Raw genomic sequence first — 16,924 nt, 5'->3', positions numbered from 1 at the left:
CACCCATATTCTTGTTTTCGTTCGAACCGTATTTTCCATACAAAAAAAAGTTTTTTTGTATGGAAAATACGGTTAGAACGAAAACAAGAATATGGGTGAATATCTCCTAAAATAGTCTCGGATAGATTAGACATGACTCATTCCATAAGCTCTCAGGACTTGTGCCATAACCCATCTCCGTTTCTCCCATATCTCAATAGTTACCCGTAAGCCCTCTGTACTCGTCCTACAAGACAACTCGAGTTAACTCAGAAGACCTGCTGAAGGATTTGTCTTATAAGACAACTGAATCGAAGCCATGACAAGTTTGGACTCACTCAATAAGCCTTCTGAACTTATCTCGTAAGGCCTCTGGGTCCCACAATATCTCCTAAAATGGATTTGACCTGACTCATTCCATAAGCTCTCAGGACTTGTGCCATCCCTAATAAACAAATACCATAAACGAACTGTAGCCCGGATGGGTAAACTATCCCACAAATCGTTTGGATGATACACCGAACACGTCGTTAAGCTCTCTTTTATGATTATTAGGGATAACCCATCTCCCATATCCCATATCTCAAGAGTAACCCGTAGGCCCTCTGTACTCATCCTACAAGACAACTCGAGTTAACTTAGAAGACCTGCTGAAGGATTTGTCTAATAAGGCAACTGAATCGGTGCCATGACAAGTTTGGACTCACTCAATAAGGCTTCTGAACTTATCTCATAAGAGGTCCCACAATATCTCCTAGACCTTCGAATTCATGTCTCACAAGGCATCTCGACTTGGTTTGTGCCTAGGAGACTTTTGGATTTTCCAATTGGTTTTCCAGACTTTCCCCACACGATTCATTTTGGATTTTGGGACCACTGAATTCAACCCACAGAACCTCAGAACTTGTCCCATACGGCCTCTGGTTTGGTATGATAAGGCATCTGGATTTAAGGAATTTCAGGACTCATCGCACAAGACATCTCCGGACTTGTTTGCCTTCAAAAGACCCTGTTCCGTAAGATCAAAAACTTTACAAATCAATAACAAAAAAACCAAATCAAATTGGCCTTACAAGGCGACAGAAATTGTCCTATAATGCCTCTGGACTAGAAATGCCTAGGTGGTTTCTAGCAGCACTGCCAGTGTAATCAAGATAGGCGGTACTCGATTGGCTCTGGCTTTGACAGTTCGTTTGGCTCAAAACCAGCCAGTCCGCTCATCTCTTATACTAGACCCTCTCTTCTCTGGACTGGACTCATTTAAAGTTATTTCAATGAGGTAAATTTGTTCTAAAAGACCTCCTTTATATGACTGTCCCATTAGCAGTCATTTCGATCAGAAGTGCCGTTTCGTGCTACAATATTTTGGAAAATTTCTAAGACGCCATTTTGAAAATTTTACATGATTTAAATGGCCGAATTTTAACAAAAAAGTGTATAGGCAACAAACAATTACGCAAAGTTTCATGCAAATCAGAGAAGATCGAGTTTTTCCGATTCGTAATTTAGCGTGGAATTGTGCTCCCATAAGGCCGCTGGACTTGTCCTACAAGAAATTCGAATGCATCTCCTGCCTTGTGAAGCCTCCAAGCCCTTTCCCAACTTGGCTGCTGGACTTATCGTACCTCTTAGAATTTGTCTGTGAGACTTCCGAGTACGTCCCACAAGACGTCAGAACTTGCCCCATAAGAGGTTCGTTTAACATGACGACTCAACGGCTGGCCCGCCTCCGGCTTTGTCTGTCAAATTTGAATCACAAAGCGGCGTGCTTTTGTGCTAAGGCTTGTTCCATAAGGCTTCCGGAGTTATCTTAAAAGGCTCCTTCAGACGCCTGGACTTGTCCTACAAGACCTCCCGAATTGCGCCGTAAGATCTCTGAACTTGTCCCAGAAGACCATTGGAGTCTTTGTAAAGCGACAGAATCGAAGTTTGCATCTGAATTCATCTGATAAGGCCTCTGGATTTCTACTAAAAGAGAACCTAGGTTAGACGTGTACCAATTTGAATTGGCTGCTTGTTTAAGACCTCTGAACTTGTCCTGAAGGTCCAAGGATTTGTGCCGTCAAACCTTTGCACTTGTCCCCATACGACATACTTATAAGGAAACAGAAATTTCCCTATAAAGCCACTGGACTCATTTAATAAGGCATCTGAACTTACCTCATTAGCATTGCTCAAATGGACTCCGAGTCTGGACTTGTACCACAGAATTTGTTCTAAAAGACCGTTGAATTGCATTCCTCAAATGGACTCCGAGTCTGGACTTGTACCACAAAATTTGTTCTACAAGACCGTTGAATTGGCCATCTCATTAGGATTATTGATTTGTTCTAACAGAGCTCCTAAAATGGGCTCGGATTCTTTAATACATCAAGATTTGTTTCACAAAACCCCCCAATGAAACGTCTCTGGGCTTGTTTGTCCCATGAGCCATCGGGACATGTCCTACACGACCCCTGAATCCATTCCGCAAGACAGCTCAACTTGTCAAGCAAGACCTTTTGATTTATCTTCATACGGGTGTTCTGGAGTTGGATTCACCTTCGGGAGCCTCTGACTTTGTCCCAAAAGACTGAATTTACACTCGGAGACTTCCGAATGCGTTCCACAAGACATCGGAACTTGCCCATAAGACCTTTAGACTTGTTCACAAGAGCCTCTGGGTTCATTTACGAAGGTCTCTATTCTAAATTGAACTCTGCGTCTGGATTTTTTCCGTAGAAGGGTTCTGGGCTTGTGCCATGATTCATCGCCCTTTGTCCTATAAGACCAACAGACATCGCCTACAATAACTTCGAATTCATCGCACAAGAGCTTATTCGATCGATTATCATCATCTCCGGATGTGTCTAAGAAGGCCTTACACTGGACTTCAGAATTCATTCCACAAGACCTCCTAATTTGTCAAATAAAACCTCTGATTTCGTCTGATAAGGTTTTCGAATTTCGACTCTTAAATCTGATGTTTTTCTTTTAAGACTTGTTCCATAAGACATCCGGATGTATCTCAAAAGAGGCTTCAGAACTTATCCCACAACACAAAGTTTTGTTGAACTCCATAAGACCCCATGGACCTGTCCAACAAGACCTCTGAATTCATCCAACTAATGCTCAGGATCTGCACCGTAAGGTCTCTGATGATTTTGTCCCGAAAGACCTGGTCTGATTTAATATGGTATCCTTCTGTATTGGACTCTGAGTCTAAACTTGTACCATAAAAGGTATCTAGGCTTGCTCTGTCATGCGAAGCCTACGGACTTGTACGACAAGAACTCATCCATTCATCCATCTCGATTTACTGTCTGACCCATCGGAACCTCCAATAAGGCTTCTAAACTTATCAAAGAGCTTTTCATCATCTCTAACAGTGTTGGAAAAGTTCGCGATATTTCACGAAGTTCACCAAGGGAAAAGTTGGCGAGTCATAGTGAGTTTTCGCGAACTTTTCCATCACTGATCTCCAGATATGTCTTGTACTGTCACTTGACTTGTCCTGCAAGACCTAATTTGGATTTGTTCTGGACTTGATAATTGGACTTCGCCTGACAGAACCTATGAGCTTGTTCTACTAGAATTTGAAGTTGGACTCCGGACTTGTCTCATAACGCCTCTGTTTTCGTCTGAAGAGGTCTCTGGATTTCGACTCTGATGTTTTTCTTTTAAGGCTTGTTCCATAAGACCTCCGGATGTATCTCAAAAGAGGCTTCAGAACTTATCCCACAACACAAAGTTTTGTTTAACTCCATAAGACCCCATGGACTTGTCCAACAAGACCTCTGAATTCATCCAACTGTAGCTCAGGACTTGCACCGTAAGGTCTCTGATGATTTTATCCCACAAGACCTGGTCTGATTTAATATGGTTTCCTTCTATATCGGAGACTTAGTCTAAACTTGTACCATAAAAGGTCACAAGGCTTGCTCTGTCATACGACGCCTATGGACTTGTACGACAAGAACTCATCCATTCATCCATCTCGATTTACTGTCTGACCCCCTAACCTCCAATAAGGCTTATGAACATATCAAAGAGCTTTACATCATCTCCAGATATGTCTTATAAGGTCACTGGACTTGTCCTGCAAGACCTAATTTGGATTCGACGACTTCTCCATGGCCTCTTGGCTTGTCCAATAAAATCTTTAGACTTGTTCTGAACTTGATAATTGGATTTCGCCTGACAGAACCTATGAGCTTGTTCTACTAGAATTTGAAGGTGGACTCCGGACTTGTCCCATAACGCCAATGGTTTCGTCTGATGAGGTCTCTGAATTTCGACTCTGAGGTTTTTTTTCTTTTATAGCTTGTTCCATATGTATCTCAAAAGAGGCTTCAGAACATATCCCACAAATAAAAGTTTTGTTGAACTCATGGACTTGTCCAACAAAACCTCTGAATTCATCCAAATATAGCTCAAGTCTCTGATGATTTTATCCCAGAAGACCTGGTCTGATTTAATATGGTATCCTTCTATATCTGAGACTTAGTATAAACTTGTACCATAAAAGGTCACAAGGCTTACTCTGTCATACGAAGCCTATGGACTTGTACAAGAACTCATCCATTCATCCATCTCGATTAATCGTCTGACTCCTCTGACCTCGAATAAGGCTGCTGAACTTATCCAAGAGCTTTTCATCATCTCCAGATATGTCTTGTAAGGTCACTTGACTTGTCCTGCAAAACCTATTTGGACTCGACGACCTACATGGCCTCATGGCTTGTCCAATAAGATCTTTAGACTTGTTCTTGACTGGATAGTTGGACTCCGGACTAGTCCCGTAAGCATCCTAATAAGCCTTCTTAATTTGAATTAATTTAAAAAACAATCGCCAGTAGGTCTGTAAACCTGTCGCTTAAGTCGAAGTCCCGGCCGGCCTTCCATAAAAGGGCTTGTGACATCTTTATCCTATGAGGTCTATGGACTTGCCCGATACGAACAGCGAATGAATTCCACTCGATTTGCCTTCATATTTGATAGCATGTCCTATGAGGCCACAGGACCTGTGCTGCCTAATTTGGATTCGGAGACTTCCGAACTCGCCGTGCGAGACCACATAAGACCTTTAGGTGACAACCCAAGACTTCAGATTTTGTCTGATAAGGCATCTGAGCTTTTTCATAAAGGACTCTGCGCTTGTCTCATAGAACCTCTGAATTTGTTTAGTAAGGGCTTCGGACCTCTAGACCTATTCTGCGAGTCGTGTGACTGTCCATTTGAATTGCACGGATAGTCACCTTACGCGACTTGAGTTCTGAAACCTCACTAGTTACACGACTCGAAGAATATGGGAGATGGGGCTCTTGATTTGAACCCGGACTGCTAGGTAGATTTACCATGTGAAGTCTCTGGTCATGTCTACGGACTTGATTTGAGCTTCCGAATTGGTCCCATAAACCCCCTTATTCTGCGCTGCGAGTGAGGTTAGGTGACTCGCTGTCACAAGTGAGGAGACAAAAGTCACCACGAGTGAGGTGACTCTCCGTGCAAATCAAATAGAGAGTCACCTCACTCGCGGTGACTTTTGTCACCTCACCTCACTCGAGGCGCAGAATAGGCCTCAGAGGCCTATAATTTTGTCCAACAAAACCTGGGATTTTTTTCTTCGATCAGCTATAACAGATCGATTTGAATGGAATGAGAAATGACGACGTTATTGTTCAAATCTGGAGTCTCTTGGAATAAGCCTGAAGGACATCTAGAACTTGTTTTCTAAAGTCTTTGGATTGGAGCTCGAAGCTTAATTTCCATGCTCCGACTCTGTGACTCTCTGGACCACGACGACTTCTGCGTATAGCAAAGGAAACTCAGACCCTTAGCCTGACAGGTAAGGTAAGGAGTTGAACCTACAAAATCATTCCAACCAGGCAAAGGCCTCTGTAATTTGGGGAGTTCAATTCTGAAAGTCCCAGCTTTTCTAACTAGGGAAACCTCTTTCTGGGGTTTTCGGAGACGAACCAACCCACGGATGAAAGTCTCTTTAATAAAGAAATCTAATCTAATCTACGAAGCCTCCACAAGGACTTTGAACCGAAGTTTGTTGTGTGCTCAAGACTCGCAAGATCGTCAACTTATGTGTGAAATTCTTCTGAAGCTGTGAGAACCAGAATGCGTCTTTACCGATCAAGGTTTGAATTGCCTCTGGATTTGTCTTTTCAAGCGTTTGAGCATGTTCCATTAGGGCCTCTGAACAGTTCTCAATATCCCATAAGACTTCGGGGTTTTCTCCCACAGGCCTTTTGCCTTTGGACTAGTTCGTTGTCCAAAAGCACATAAAGCCTCTGAAACGCTGAAGTCCGTCTGGAGCGACCCTTTCGAATGGAATGAGGAATAGTGAAGTTTCAAGGCCAAACCTGGAATGTCCCGGAAGACACATGTGAAAGACTTTTCCGAGTTCTGAAAAATCTTATAATTGAAGTCCGGATTTGGGATTGAAAATAGGTGTAGGGCCATTAGGCCGAATAGGCCGAATTTAGAAAATTCAAAGTTTAGTTTTTCCATAATTCTTAAGATCTCTGACTTGTAAAATTTTCGTAGATTCTGGAACTTAGATAAATTTGAAGATCATGGGCGTAGACAAATGTTTTAAGAAGTAGGCCATATGAAAACCGTTTAGTTGAGGATTTTTTGGGCAATGATTTTTCCAAGAGCATTTCTGCTTCTTTGAAACATGAGCAGTTCGTTAGAAATCCAAACAACCAGAAAATCGAGATTCTTCTGAAGCTGTGAGAACCAGAATGCGCCTTTACCGATCAAGGTTTGAATTTCCTCTGGATTTGTCTTTTAAAAGCGTTTGAACATGTTCCATTAGGGCCTCTGAGCAGTTCTCAATATCCCATAAGACTTCGGGGTTTTCTCCCACAGGCCTTTGCCTTTGGACTAGTTCGTTGCCCTACAAGAGTTCCAAAAGCGTCCCACTGCTGCATAAAGCCTCTGAAACGCTGAAGTCCATCTGGAGCGACCCTTTCGAATGGGTTGAGGAATAGTTTAGTTTCAAGGCCAAACCTGGAATGTTCCGGAAGACACCTGAAAGACTTTTCCGAGTTCTGAAAAATCTTATAATTGAAGTCCGGATTTGGGATTGAAAATAGTTGTAGGGCCATCAGGCCGAATAGATCATTAGGCCGAATTTAAAAAGTTTTAAAGTTTGGTCAAGATTTTCGATAATTCTTAAGATATCTGACTTGTAAAATTTTCGTAGATTCTGGAACTTTGGTAAATTTGAAGATCATGGACGTAGACAATGTAAGCCATATGAAAACCGTTTAGTGGAGGATTTTTTCGGGTTAAAATTTACTGCAGCTGAATTTTCCATCTATGAAATATGGGCCATTAGGGTGCCAATAAAATAGATGGGAAAAAGAAACCATCGAATTTTTTAAATGACCCACATACCAAATGTCCATTGCCTCGAAAAAAGACCCTATGCAAAGTTGGGCTCAATTAGACATGTGGGGAGTTTCGTTTTAAAAAAACAATTTCAGGCATTTTTTGTGATGGTTGATCCAATTTTGGCAGCCCCTCAGACTATTATCAGTCAATAATTTCACATAACCGTAGTTCCATTCCTTTCTCATTCATCTTCAAGATGGATGTTTAAGGTATACTTTAGACCAATAGAAACACTAACAAAGCGCATGGGTTTCATAGAACAGTAGAAAAGATTTCCATTTCGACCTGATGGCATTCGGCAAATGGAGAACACCTTTCAAAACACATCTGAAATAACCCTTACAACACTTCCGCAATGCAATCTACAAAGCCTCTAGAACGAAACCTGTAGATTTGCTGTGAGTGTAAGTCGCCGAAAAAGTCGGATGATCATCAACACAAGTCCTTGTGAAGTTGTTCCAAACAGCAGAGTTGAAAACCTGAAAGACGCCTGATCCTTTTAATCATAGTCGGGAAGCACAAAGTCCCAACTACTTTGGAAGGATTGTGAAAATACCTCCTCCGGTGAAAGGGAGTCCAATATATTAGATCACCTCTGAATCATACTGAACCACAACCATTCACTGTAGCAAGACAACTGTCAGTAGACTCTATGGACTGTCCTCGCTGTTCAACTTGATCAAGTTTAATAACCTCTGATTGTACTCAACCTGCCATTGTGGGGTTGATTACGGATGTCACTTCACGGTGAAAACTTGTCACTTGTCGTCGCGGTGAAGTCATTTCCATTTGATTTGTACGGTAATCACGGCTCTTATTCTGAGTATCACTTCATTATCACCGTGTAGTGACACTCGTAATAAGGCCCTGTATGAAGGGTCAAAAACGTTGGGCAAGATCGCCCACAAGCCATCCAATCGGAGGATGCCCCAACGAGTAGGGAGAACGGCCCACCCTCTATTCACGAAATTATAAAGATGAGGAGGTTCTCTCCATCCATTCCGCTTCAATTGGGTGCCCTGGTGGACCCTAATCATACTGAACCTGGAGTGATGCCTTAAATCGCTTAGCATACTGCAAGGCTTTAAAGAAGTTGACAAAGCGGTAGCAAGTCGTAAGTATCTGACTAAAGATCAGATAGTTGATGGGTGTACCAACTACAAAATTCTCTTGACAACTAGCCAGTAGATGTGTATCCAAGTGGTTCATTTTCTCCACAGAAGATCCAGCTGTGTAGATATCTCTTTTGAAAGAATCAGGCGTTCATTTTTAGTAATGTTAATACGATCAAAATTTAACTCTAAATCAAATAAAAAACCTTTAGAGTGTAAGCTAACATATAAGCAAAAAGAACGCAGCTATAATCAAGATGGGCAAGAAAGAGAAATTAGTCAACGTCACTGTCACTGTCTTCTGCTGACGCATCGAAAGAAGGCGAACCGAGATGGTTTCCGCTGACGAAGGGAAAGAAGAAAACGAAGAGGAACAGAACAGTCTTGATTTGGTGGCTCAACGTGGTGGCAGTGAAAGTCGTCGGTTCGCGGTGAAAATTTGTATGGCCCGCAGTGAAAGTGCAGTGCAGTAACAGACCACCAACGTAGGCCTGCATCGAAAACCAACGGGCGGCGTCCGCTTGCAGGGATCCGGCAGATCGGCGGAGCCACATTAATCCGATTGAAAATAGAAAGTCTGTTGAGAACGGGTTATTTCACTGCAGTTCCCGAGCAACAGCAGAGCCACGTCACCGCATCAACCCGATAGCAGACGAAAATTTGGAGCACCGCAAGGGCGAGTTGGCGAAAAGGTAACCAAAAATGGCACAAATTAAGTGGCTTTGATTGACCAATAAACCAATATTTCTACAGCGAGGACTGGCACGACATACACAAGGCCCCATCGTTTGGTTCCCGACAAAGGAAGCCCTCAACAAGAGGCCGCAGAAGGCGTCAACGGCGTTGGCGGCCTAGTAGCGGCGATGGTAACCAGCATTTCCATAACTCGTGTTTACTCCTGTGTCTTCGTGAGGGCCACATCAGTGTCGCCGCAATCCTGATTGACGTCTGGATCCGGTGAGCCAATTTGATGCCGCTTGCTGGCGTTGCATGTAGAAGAAAGAAGCGGATGCAGGCGTAGCCATGAGTCAGGAAAAATTCATAAGTGTTATGTTTAAGGATGAGGCTTGGCAGGTCAAGTTAGTAGGGCCTTAGTAGCAAAAGGTACCATGTTATCCGGTCTGACATAAACACACTTCACACTGGAAACTTTTGCCTCTTTATTCATTATTTTGGTAGGAAAACGCAATACCAGGTCAAAGTCGAAATTTGATCTAAGCACCTTCTTGTACACCAACTGATGCTTCACTCCTTCCAGAGGCGTTCCGGCGCTTCTAGAGCTCATATAGATCCAAATCCTAAGGCATTCTAACAGTCTCCTGCACCATAGAACGTTGTGAGGGAGCTTCTGGTTTGATTTTAGATGCTTCAATTACCTTGGACCACCCGAGAGGAGCAATTGCTAATTAGAGTCACGGGAGTGAACATCGGTTCGCCAAAAACTACACACTTCCTAAAGTTTAGTTTATGTATTTAGATCCAACTGGAAATCATCCTCTCTTCAGACGACCTTCCTTGATAAACATGTCTTCTTAGATAATCCGAGGGTCTTTGAAGCGAGTCCAGAGGCGTTCCTGAGTTTCTCGAAGGCCGATGAAAAACGGTCCCATAAATCCAAATCTAATCACTGGACCCTGAAGCGACATAGATTTGAGCACAGATGATTCAAAAAAACCTCGGTCTAGTAGGGCTGATGCGAACTGAAAAATAAATCGACCATCATTTCAAATGAAACAAATTACGGAAAAACCATCCCATTTGTAAGCTTCAAAACAGCGCTGAAGTTTTATTAAATACCATAATGACGCCTCATCCACCTTTCTCCCTGAATTCGCTGACAGCGCAAAAGCACTCCCACATTTCAATACACAAAGTTGACGTAAAACCTATGATCCAAAACAAACGAAAAACGGAATAAATATGTAAGCATATTGAACAAAGCAAATGCATCGAGTTTCATATTTAAAAATAAAAAAAAAATAAAAACGATAAACTGCATCACACACACATTTACAATAGCAGGAAAAAAATATCACTTTTCACGGCTTCTTCTATCCGGAGAATTTGACCACCCACCATTCTTCCCTCCTCCAGAACTAAGATCCGTTTGACGTTTCGTAAAATTCAATACTAACGTTTGCTCTTCCTACTGTTTGTTTGATGGTTGGGGTTGGGGTTGGTGTTGGTGTTGATCGCTCACACTGAGAGAGTTTATCATTTTCTTTTGCTGTGTTATCTTGCTTATAGAATAGTACCTCGCGCTTTCTCTAATCTCTATTATCGACAATATTTACACACTCACACACAAGTGCTTTTGTGGTTTGAATTTTTGTTTGCCGGTTTCACTATTTGTTTTATTTAGTTTTGAGGGTTCTGTTTCACACTTCGGAGAAACATTCTGGGCACACTGAGACGAATGTTCACCGTGCATTTGAAGAGTTTTTCGATTTTTTTTGCGTAGTTTTTCACGATTTATCTTTTTATTAAAAATTCTAACCTAACCTAAGAGATAGGCGACGACTATCGTCCCCTTTCCCCGTCCCTTTTGAAGACGACCGATTCAGGCCGATATACACCGCTATCAACATTCACTATTTACTCTACCTATTATTATGATAGGCTTCTTCCTGCTGCTGGGAACAAAATCCGACACAGAGTGGGCGGGACATAAATGAAGTCCAAATAAATACTTGTTTCGCGGTCGCCAATACCCAAAGTTGCTTTGCTGCTTAAATTAAGCATACTTTTCCACAGTAGTGGGAATCGTAGACTATATTTTAACTTAATCTTCCTTGGGTTTTAGAGGGATATTTACATTAACTTTTTATACATCTTAGCGTTCAAACGAAAAAAAAAACGTCGGTTTGATTTTGTTTGCTTACATCCAATTGTGTTGATTGTATGTCTGTGTGGTGTTGCTGTTGTTGTCAGTGTGTGTGTGTATGTGTGTGTGTGTGGTAGAAGGTAATAAGGCTGCGGTCGAGCTACTAACGCTCCTGTTGCTGCTAGTACATATGATACTACTACAACTGCTCGACGAATTTGGTAAGCTGATCCTGTGCGGTCAGTGGACTGGTATCGTTGGGGCCACCGGGACCGGCTCCACCCGGACCGCCACCCATTTGGTTTGGATCGCCTGGGCCACCGGCACCTCCACCGGGCCCAACGCCGACCGGCGACTGGTGCGGGTGCATGTGGTTGTGCATTTCACCACCGGGACCGGCCGGCGCTGGCGAATGGGAAGGCAAATGGTGCGGTGAGGGTTGCGCCCGGGGCGATGCCGAGGGTTGTGCCCGTGGCGATGGAACGGCCCGCGGAGACGGCTGCGGTTGAGGAGATCGAATCGGAGGTGGTGACCGTACGGTTTGCATCAGTTGCTGTTGCATCGTGTGCTGCGGCGTGGGAGGACCCATCACTTGGCCACCGGGACCCTGCTGGAGCTGTTGGGAGAGAACGTTAACGCCCACTCCACCACCCTGCTGGCCGGGGTTTGGCTTCAGTCCTTGCTGCATGTACTGCTGCTGATCGGGGAACATGCCTCCCTGGCCGTATCCTCCGACTCCCATCTGCTGCTGTGGTCGAGGTCGTTGCTGGTACGGGGGAGCCGGTTGCATGTTGCCACCGCCCACCATGGCCAACTGTCGCTGCAGCATCATCTGCTGTTGCTGTTGTTGCTGCTGCTGTTGTTGTTTGTACCACATTTGTTGTTGAATCTGTGGGCAGACGGGTGGAATAATCCGTTACCCAAATTGTCTACCGAACAAGTGTCGTCGAAAAGAGCGAAACTACATACTTGGCTGGTACTTACCGGTAGCTGCATCTGCGGGTTGCCTCCTCCCGGCTTACCACCGCCGGCCATGCCCTGGACACCGCCCTGCATGCGATTCGGTCCCATCGGGCCACCGGCTGCGGCCGGATTGTACGGCATTCCACCGGGTCCTTGACCAGGGACACCTTGCTGCTGACCCTGAACGCCTCCGGCACCCGCATGCTGCATCACGTTGTGAGGTTGCTGCTGTTGTTGCTGTTGCTGCTGCTGTTGGGGCATTCCACCCTGGTTCTGGTTCTGTTGGTTTTGGGCCTGCAAGGTTACATGGTTTTCAATTTCAGACAAAAACAAAAGCAAACACCGTCCGGTCTAATTCTACAGGTTCTATATTTTTGAACACTTTCGTCCTAGTAATAGTGTTGATACTCGTTTTTAATAACTCTACAGTTGGATCTTACCATTTGCTGCCGCTGCTTGATGAACGCCGCCATCAGCTGCGGATTGGCCTTCAGTATCGACAGCAGCTGCTGCTGTTGTTCCGGTCCGGCCTGGGGATTCTTGAGCGTTGCCATGAGTTGAGCGATCGCCGCCTTCGGTTGATTCGTCGGAAGTTGCGACGGTTGTCCCTGCTGTTGACCCACCTGCTGCGGATTGGCAACCATTCCACCAGGTCCCTGTATGCACACGCCACCCGGTCCGGGTCGCATTCCACCCATCATCTGATTGCTACCCACGCCGGCACCCATCATGCCCTGCTTAAAAAAAAAAACATTCAATCAGAACCACTCAAACATCGACAACCACCATCCATTCAAAAAACTTACGCCCTGCATCGGATTCGGTTGCTGCGGCTGCTGTTGGCCCTGCATCATACCGGGCAGATTCGGTCGCATGCCAGGTGAATTCTGCTGCCCACCGGCATTCGGATACCGCGGATTGCCCCACTGATCCATCTGGGCCATCACGTTCTGTCCACCGGCACCGACCACCGGACCACCGGCTCCCATCGGAACACCTCCGACGACGCCCGGTTGCTGCTGATTGGGGCCACCCATTCCGGCGACACCACCCACGCCACTGACTCCACCCATGTGACCACCGGCGGCCATCGCCCGTTGCATCACCGGCGGTGGCATTTGACTTCCACCCGGGTTCACCTTGCCGAAACTGCCGTGGGGTGCCTGCTGCCGCGCCGCCTCCTCCTGAACCTAAACGAACAACAACAACAATTCCAATATCAATCCTCCATTCTATTCCGATCGCGTCACAATCACAACGTACCTGTTTCAATGCTTGCATCACATTCGGCGGAGGTTGAGCTTCCGCCTTCATCGCCATACCCGGTGGATGGGGACTACCCAAGCCGCCGATTTGCGACACCGGACTCGGTGCCGCCGAAGGACTCATGCCACCGGGCGTTCCAACGGGACCGACACTGCCCGGACCGACCATGCCTCCGCCGGCGCCTGCACCAGCGGATCCCACTGAACCGACACTTCCCGGGCCGCTTATTCCACTGGGACCGATTCCACCGGCTCCCGCACCCATTCCATTCGGTCCAGCGGGACTCAAAGCTCCCGCCGAACTGGCCGGCCCACTGGATCCTGGCAAAGTGCTTGCACTACTCGATACCAGCGGTTGCGATGGAGCTCCTACTCGTGTCGTGTTCATTACTGCCATACGACGCCGTAACAATTGCTGCTGTTGTAGCCTGTAAAACAAAACAAGTCCAACTTTAGAATCACCCTCTTCCAACTCCAACCATAACCTCGAACCCACCTTTGCTGTAGCTGTTGCTGCTTCAGCTTGTGCTTGATGTTCGGGCAGAACGGTACCAAGCACTTAGCCTCCTGGCAATGCTTGGCATGGTAGCAGCACAGCGCAATGAGCTGCTTGCAAATTGGACACCCGCCGTGAGTCTTCCGCTTGCAGTGCTTCGTATGTTGGACCACTCGTTTCATCTTCTGACAGCTCGGCAGGCGACAGTTGGCGTCGCGACACTGGCAAGCGTGCACCAGCGATTGAATGCACCGTTGGATCGACTGCTTCCGGGCTTCCTGCGGATTGGTTTGCTTGATATCGGTCGGCGATGAACCGTCGTCCAGATCGAAGCCGAGCCTCTCCATCTTGTGCGGATGGCCAATCTTGTCCTTGCACGTGAGGCACAGATCGAAGTCCTGGAAATGCGTAATTGAATGAAAATGCCCACAAACGGAAACAGGAATGGCAACTTACGTCACACACGGTGCAATGGTAGCGCGTCTCGACGTGGTTCTTGCAGTTGTTGCAGGTGTAGACGAACTTGTCCTGGCCCTGGTTGTGCAGTTCGTACAGCATGCACAGCGTACTGAACTGGGCCCGGCGAAGCGACGAAAACTCAAAGTGCTTGTCGCGGGCCATCGTGAGGAACGCGTCCCGGCCGTCCATCAGGTCACAGTTGATGAGCGGATCCGGATCTTGGATGGGCTGCATGAGTGATAGAAGAGGAGATTGGAACGCTTAGATTTGGTGGATTCAAACCAGAGATTGGAAAGGCGCATTTCATCCAAACATGTATTGACTGGTGGGTCGAACTTTAGTACAGTTATGGACTTAAATGAGGGGGTTAGAAGGAAAGGGGTGTAAGTGACTGATCGATTCTCTTCATCGACTTTCTCTGTTGATAGCCACAGCTTTATTAATAGATTTTGCGCTATTTCTGCCATAATTTGATAAAGGAGGTTATCATCTAGCATCCAGAATGGCACACGAATCAAGGAATGAGTTTGCAGCTGAATTATTAACGAAAGAGAAAGTCGATGAAGAGAATCGATCAATGTCACTTACACCCCTTTCCTAGAAGGAAATTAGCATAAAGCTTTATTAAGGAGATTTTTAGCGAACTGGCTGGTTAATCTCCAAAAGTTTTCTATAGATGTCTAAGATCGTCAAAATTGTTCTACCCCCAAGATATTGAGATTAAACTAAATTTATTTAAAGTCTTAGATCCCGAAAATTTTCTAAAGAATTTAAATGTTCTTCAAAGTTTGCCCTGTAGGCCTGGTGAAATTCCAGTTTTTTTCCCGCTTAAAATCTCGAAAATTTCCCGGTTGGTAATTCAGCAAGGAACGAAAATATTCAATGACTAATTTTTTTCAACGTGATTCAAATACCGTGCCGATTCAAATTTCGGACACTTAAACTCGAATTTCGGACACTTTTAAAAGTTGATTATCTCGGTCGAATATGATCCACATGTCTTGTAAATTTTAATTTTTTTTTGACTAGTGCCCTCCACGATCATCTAACATTATTACTTTGTTTCTAACTGGATGTAATATTGAATTAAAAATGAAAGTGTCCGAAATTTGAATCGTCCGAAATTTGAATCGGAACGGTACGAATCATCGAATTTGTGGAAAAATTATCTTAAGTAGCCACACAATATCGGTTGCCGATAGGGATGGCATCCGGATTATATGTAGTTATAATATATTATTTTATATTAAACGAAAATTAAATTAACGAGGCCATTCTGGAGTCCAAGATGGCAGCCATCGGGGTCAGAGAAAGTCTCAAATACCCTACAATACGGGTATTTTCGGAACGGGAATGCCGACAATCGATATTCGACGCCATTTTGGAATCCAATGGTGGACATCAAGTTTCATAAAACGTGTCAAATAACCTAAGATATGGGTATTTTCGGAACGAAGACAACGCGTGGCTGCCGAAAATCGATATCCGATGCTATGTTGGACTCCATAGGGGTTCAGAAAAAGTGTCAAATACCCTACAATATGAGTATTTTCGGAACGAGGACGACGCGTAGACGCTGAAAATCGATATTCGATGCCATTTGTAGGCTATTTAACACTTCTTTTGAAATCGGAAGCCACCATCTTGAATTTCAAGATGGCGTCGGACATCTATTTCTTTCTTCTAGATGTCAGCCCGATTCCAAAAAACCCACATTGATCGGTATTTGACAGTATTCACAGTTTTTTGAACCAAAGCCGCCATCTTGGATTTAAAGACGGCGTGACATCAATTTTCGGTATCTACGTCTCATTCCCATTCTGAAAATAATCATATTTTAGGATATTTGACACTTTTCCGCAAATCGGATTAAAAATGGCATCGGATATCGATTTCCGGCTTCTAGACGTTACCCTGATTCTAAAAAAAAAAAACGTTTGTATGGGTATTTGATAGAATTTAAAACTTTTTCTCAAACTGGAAGCCGCCATCATGGATTTCAAAATTGCGTCGGATATCGATTTCTGGCCTCTAGACGCTAGAGGTGGGTAAATTAGCTCATCTGGCTGAGCGGATCAGACCCGTCCAGCTCATTAAAGGGAGTCGATTCTTTGGGACAGCTCTTTAGCTCACCTTGAAATTATAGAAATTTTGACACAAATGTCACACGCGATGATATGATCGACATCGTGTTACATGATGCTACGCCTTTTCTCAAGCTATGCAATCCAGTCTACATACAGATTTTATTTCTGATGTAAATTCTTCAGCAGATTTGCTCTCACTATTCTCGGTTTCAGCTCCCGATCATCAGCTCAGATCTAGAGATGGGCTCTCGAGTTGTTCTATAGTCTCGAGTCACTAAAATCAGCTGATGATCCGTGGTTCATTTTTAGGAACCGCAGCTCATCAGCTCACTGATATTATAAGTCTA

At 44.7% G+C, this 16,924-nt stretch overlaps 1 protein-coding gene across 3 annotated transcripts in view; it reads right to left on the bottom strand.

The window, feature by feature from the left end:
- Positions 1-5,361: 5,361 nt before the first annotated feature.
- The window catches only part of nej (nejire), a 75,582-nt gene continuing 64,019 nt past the window's right edge, over positions 5,362-16,924 (bottom strand). For 2 of the 3 annotated variants that reach the window (XM_065219268.1, XM_065219270.1), the window contains exons 9-15: positions 14,488-14,718; positions 14,032-14,429; positions 13,534-13,963; positions 13,077-13,460; positions 12,711-13,004; positions 12,277-12,564; positions 5,362-12,196 (exon numbers count right to left, since the gene is read on the bottom strand). In XM_065219268.1, the coding sequence (XP_065075340.1) occupies positions 11,507-12,196; positions 12,277-12,564; positions 12,711-13,004; positions 13,077-13,460; positions 13,534-13,963; positions 14,032-14,429; positions 14,488-14,718 (2,715 nt within the window). In that variant the 3' untranslated portion in view covers positions 5,362-11,506. The remainder of the gene's footprint in view (positions 12,197-12,276; positions 12,565-12,710; positions 13,005-13,076; positions 13,461-13,533; positions 13,964-14,031; positions 14,430-14,487; positions 14,719-16,924) is intronic. The other variant, XM_065219271.1, reaches the window with a different exon arrangement.

The sequence above is a fragment of the Ochlerotatus camptorhynchus genome, unplaced genomic scaffold (assembly GCF_037179485.1).
Source record: "Ochlerotatus camptorhynchus isolate MF236.1 unplaced genomic scaffold, CSIRO-AGI_Acam_v1.1 ptg000102l, whole genome shotgun sequence".
Classification (NCBI taxonomy): Eukaryota; Metazoa; Arthropoda; class Insecta; order Diptera; family Culicidae; genus Ochlerotatus; species Ochlerotatus camptorhynchus.
The sequence above is the reverse complement of the archived record's forward strand: the minus strand, read 5'-3'. Positions and strand labels throughout refer to the sequence as shown.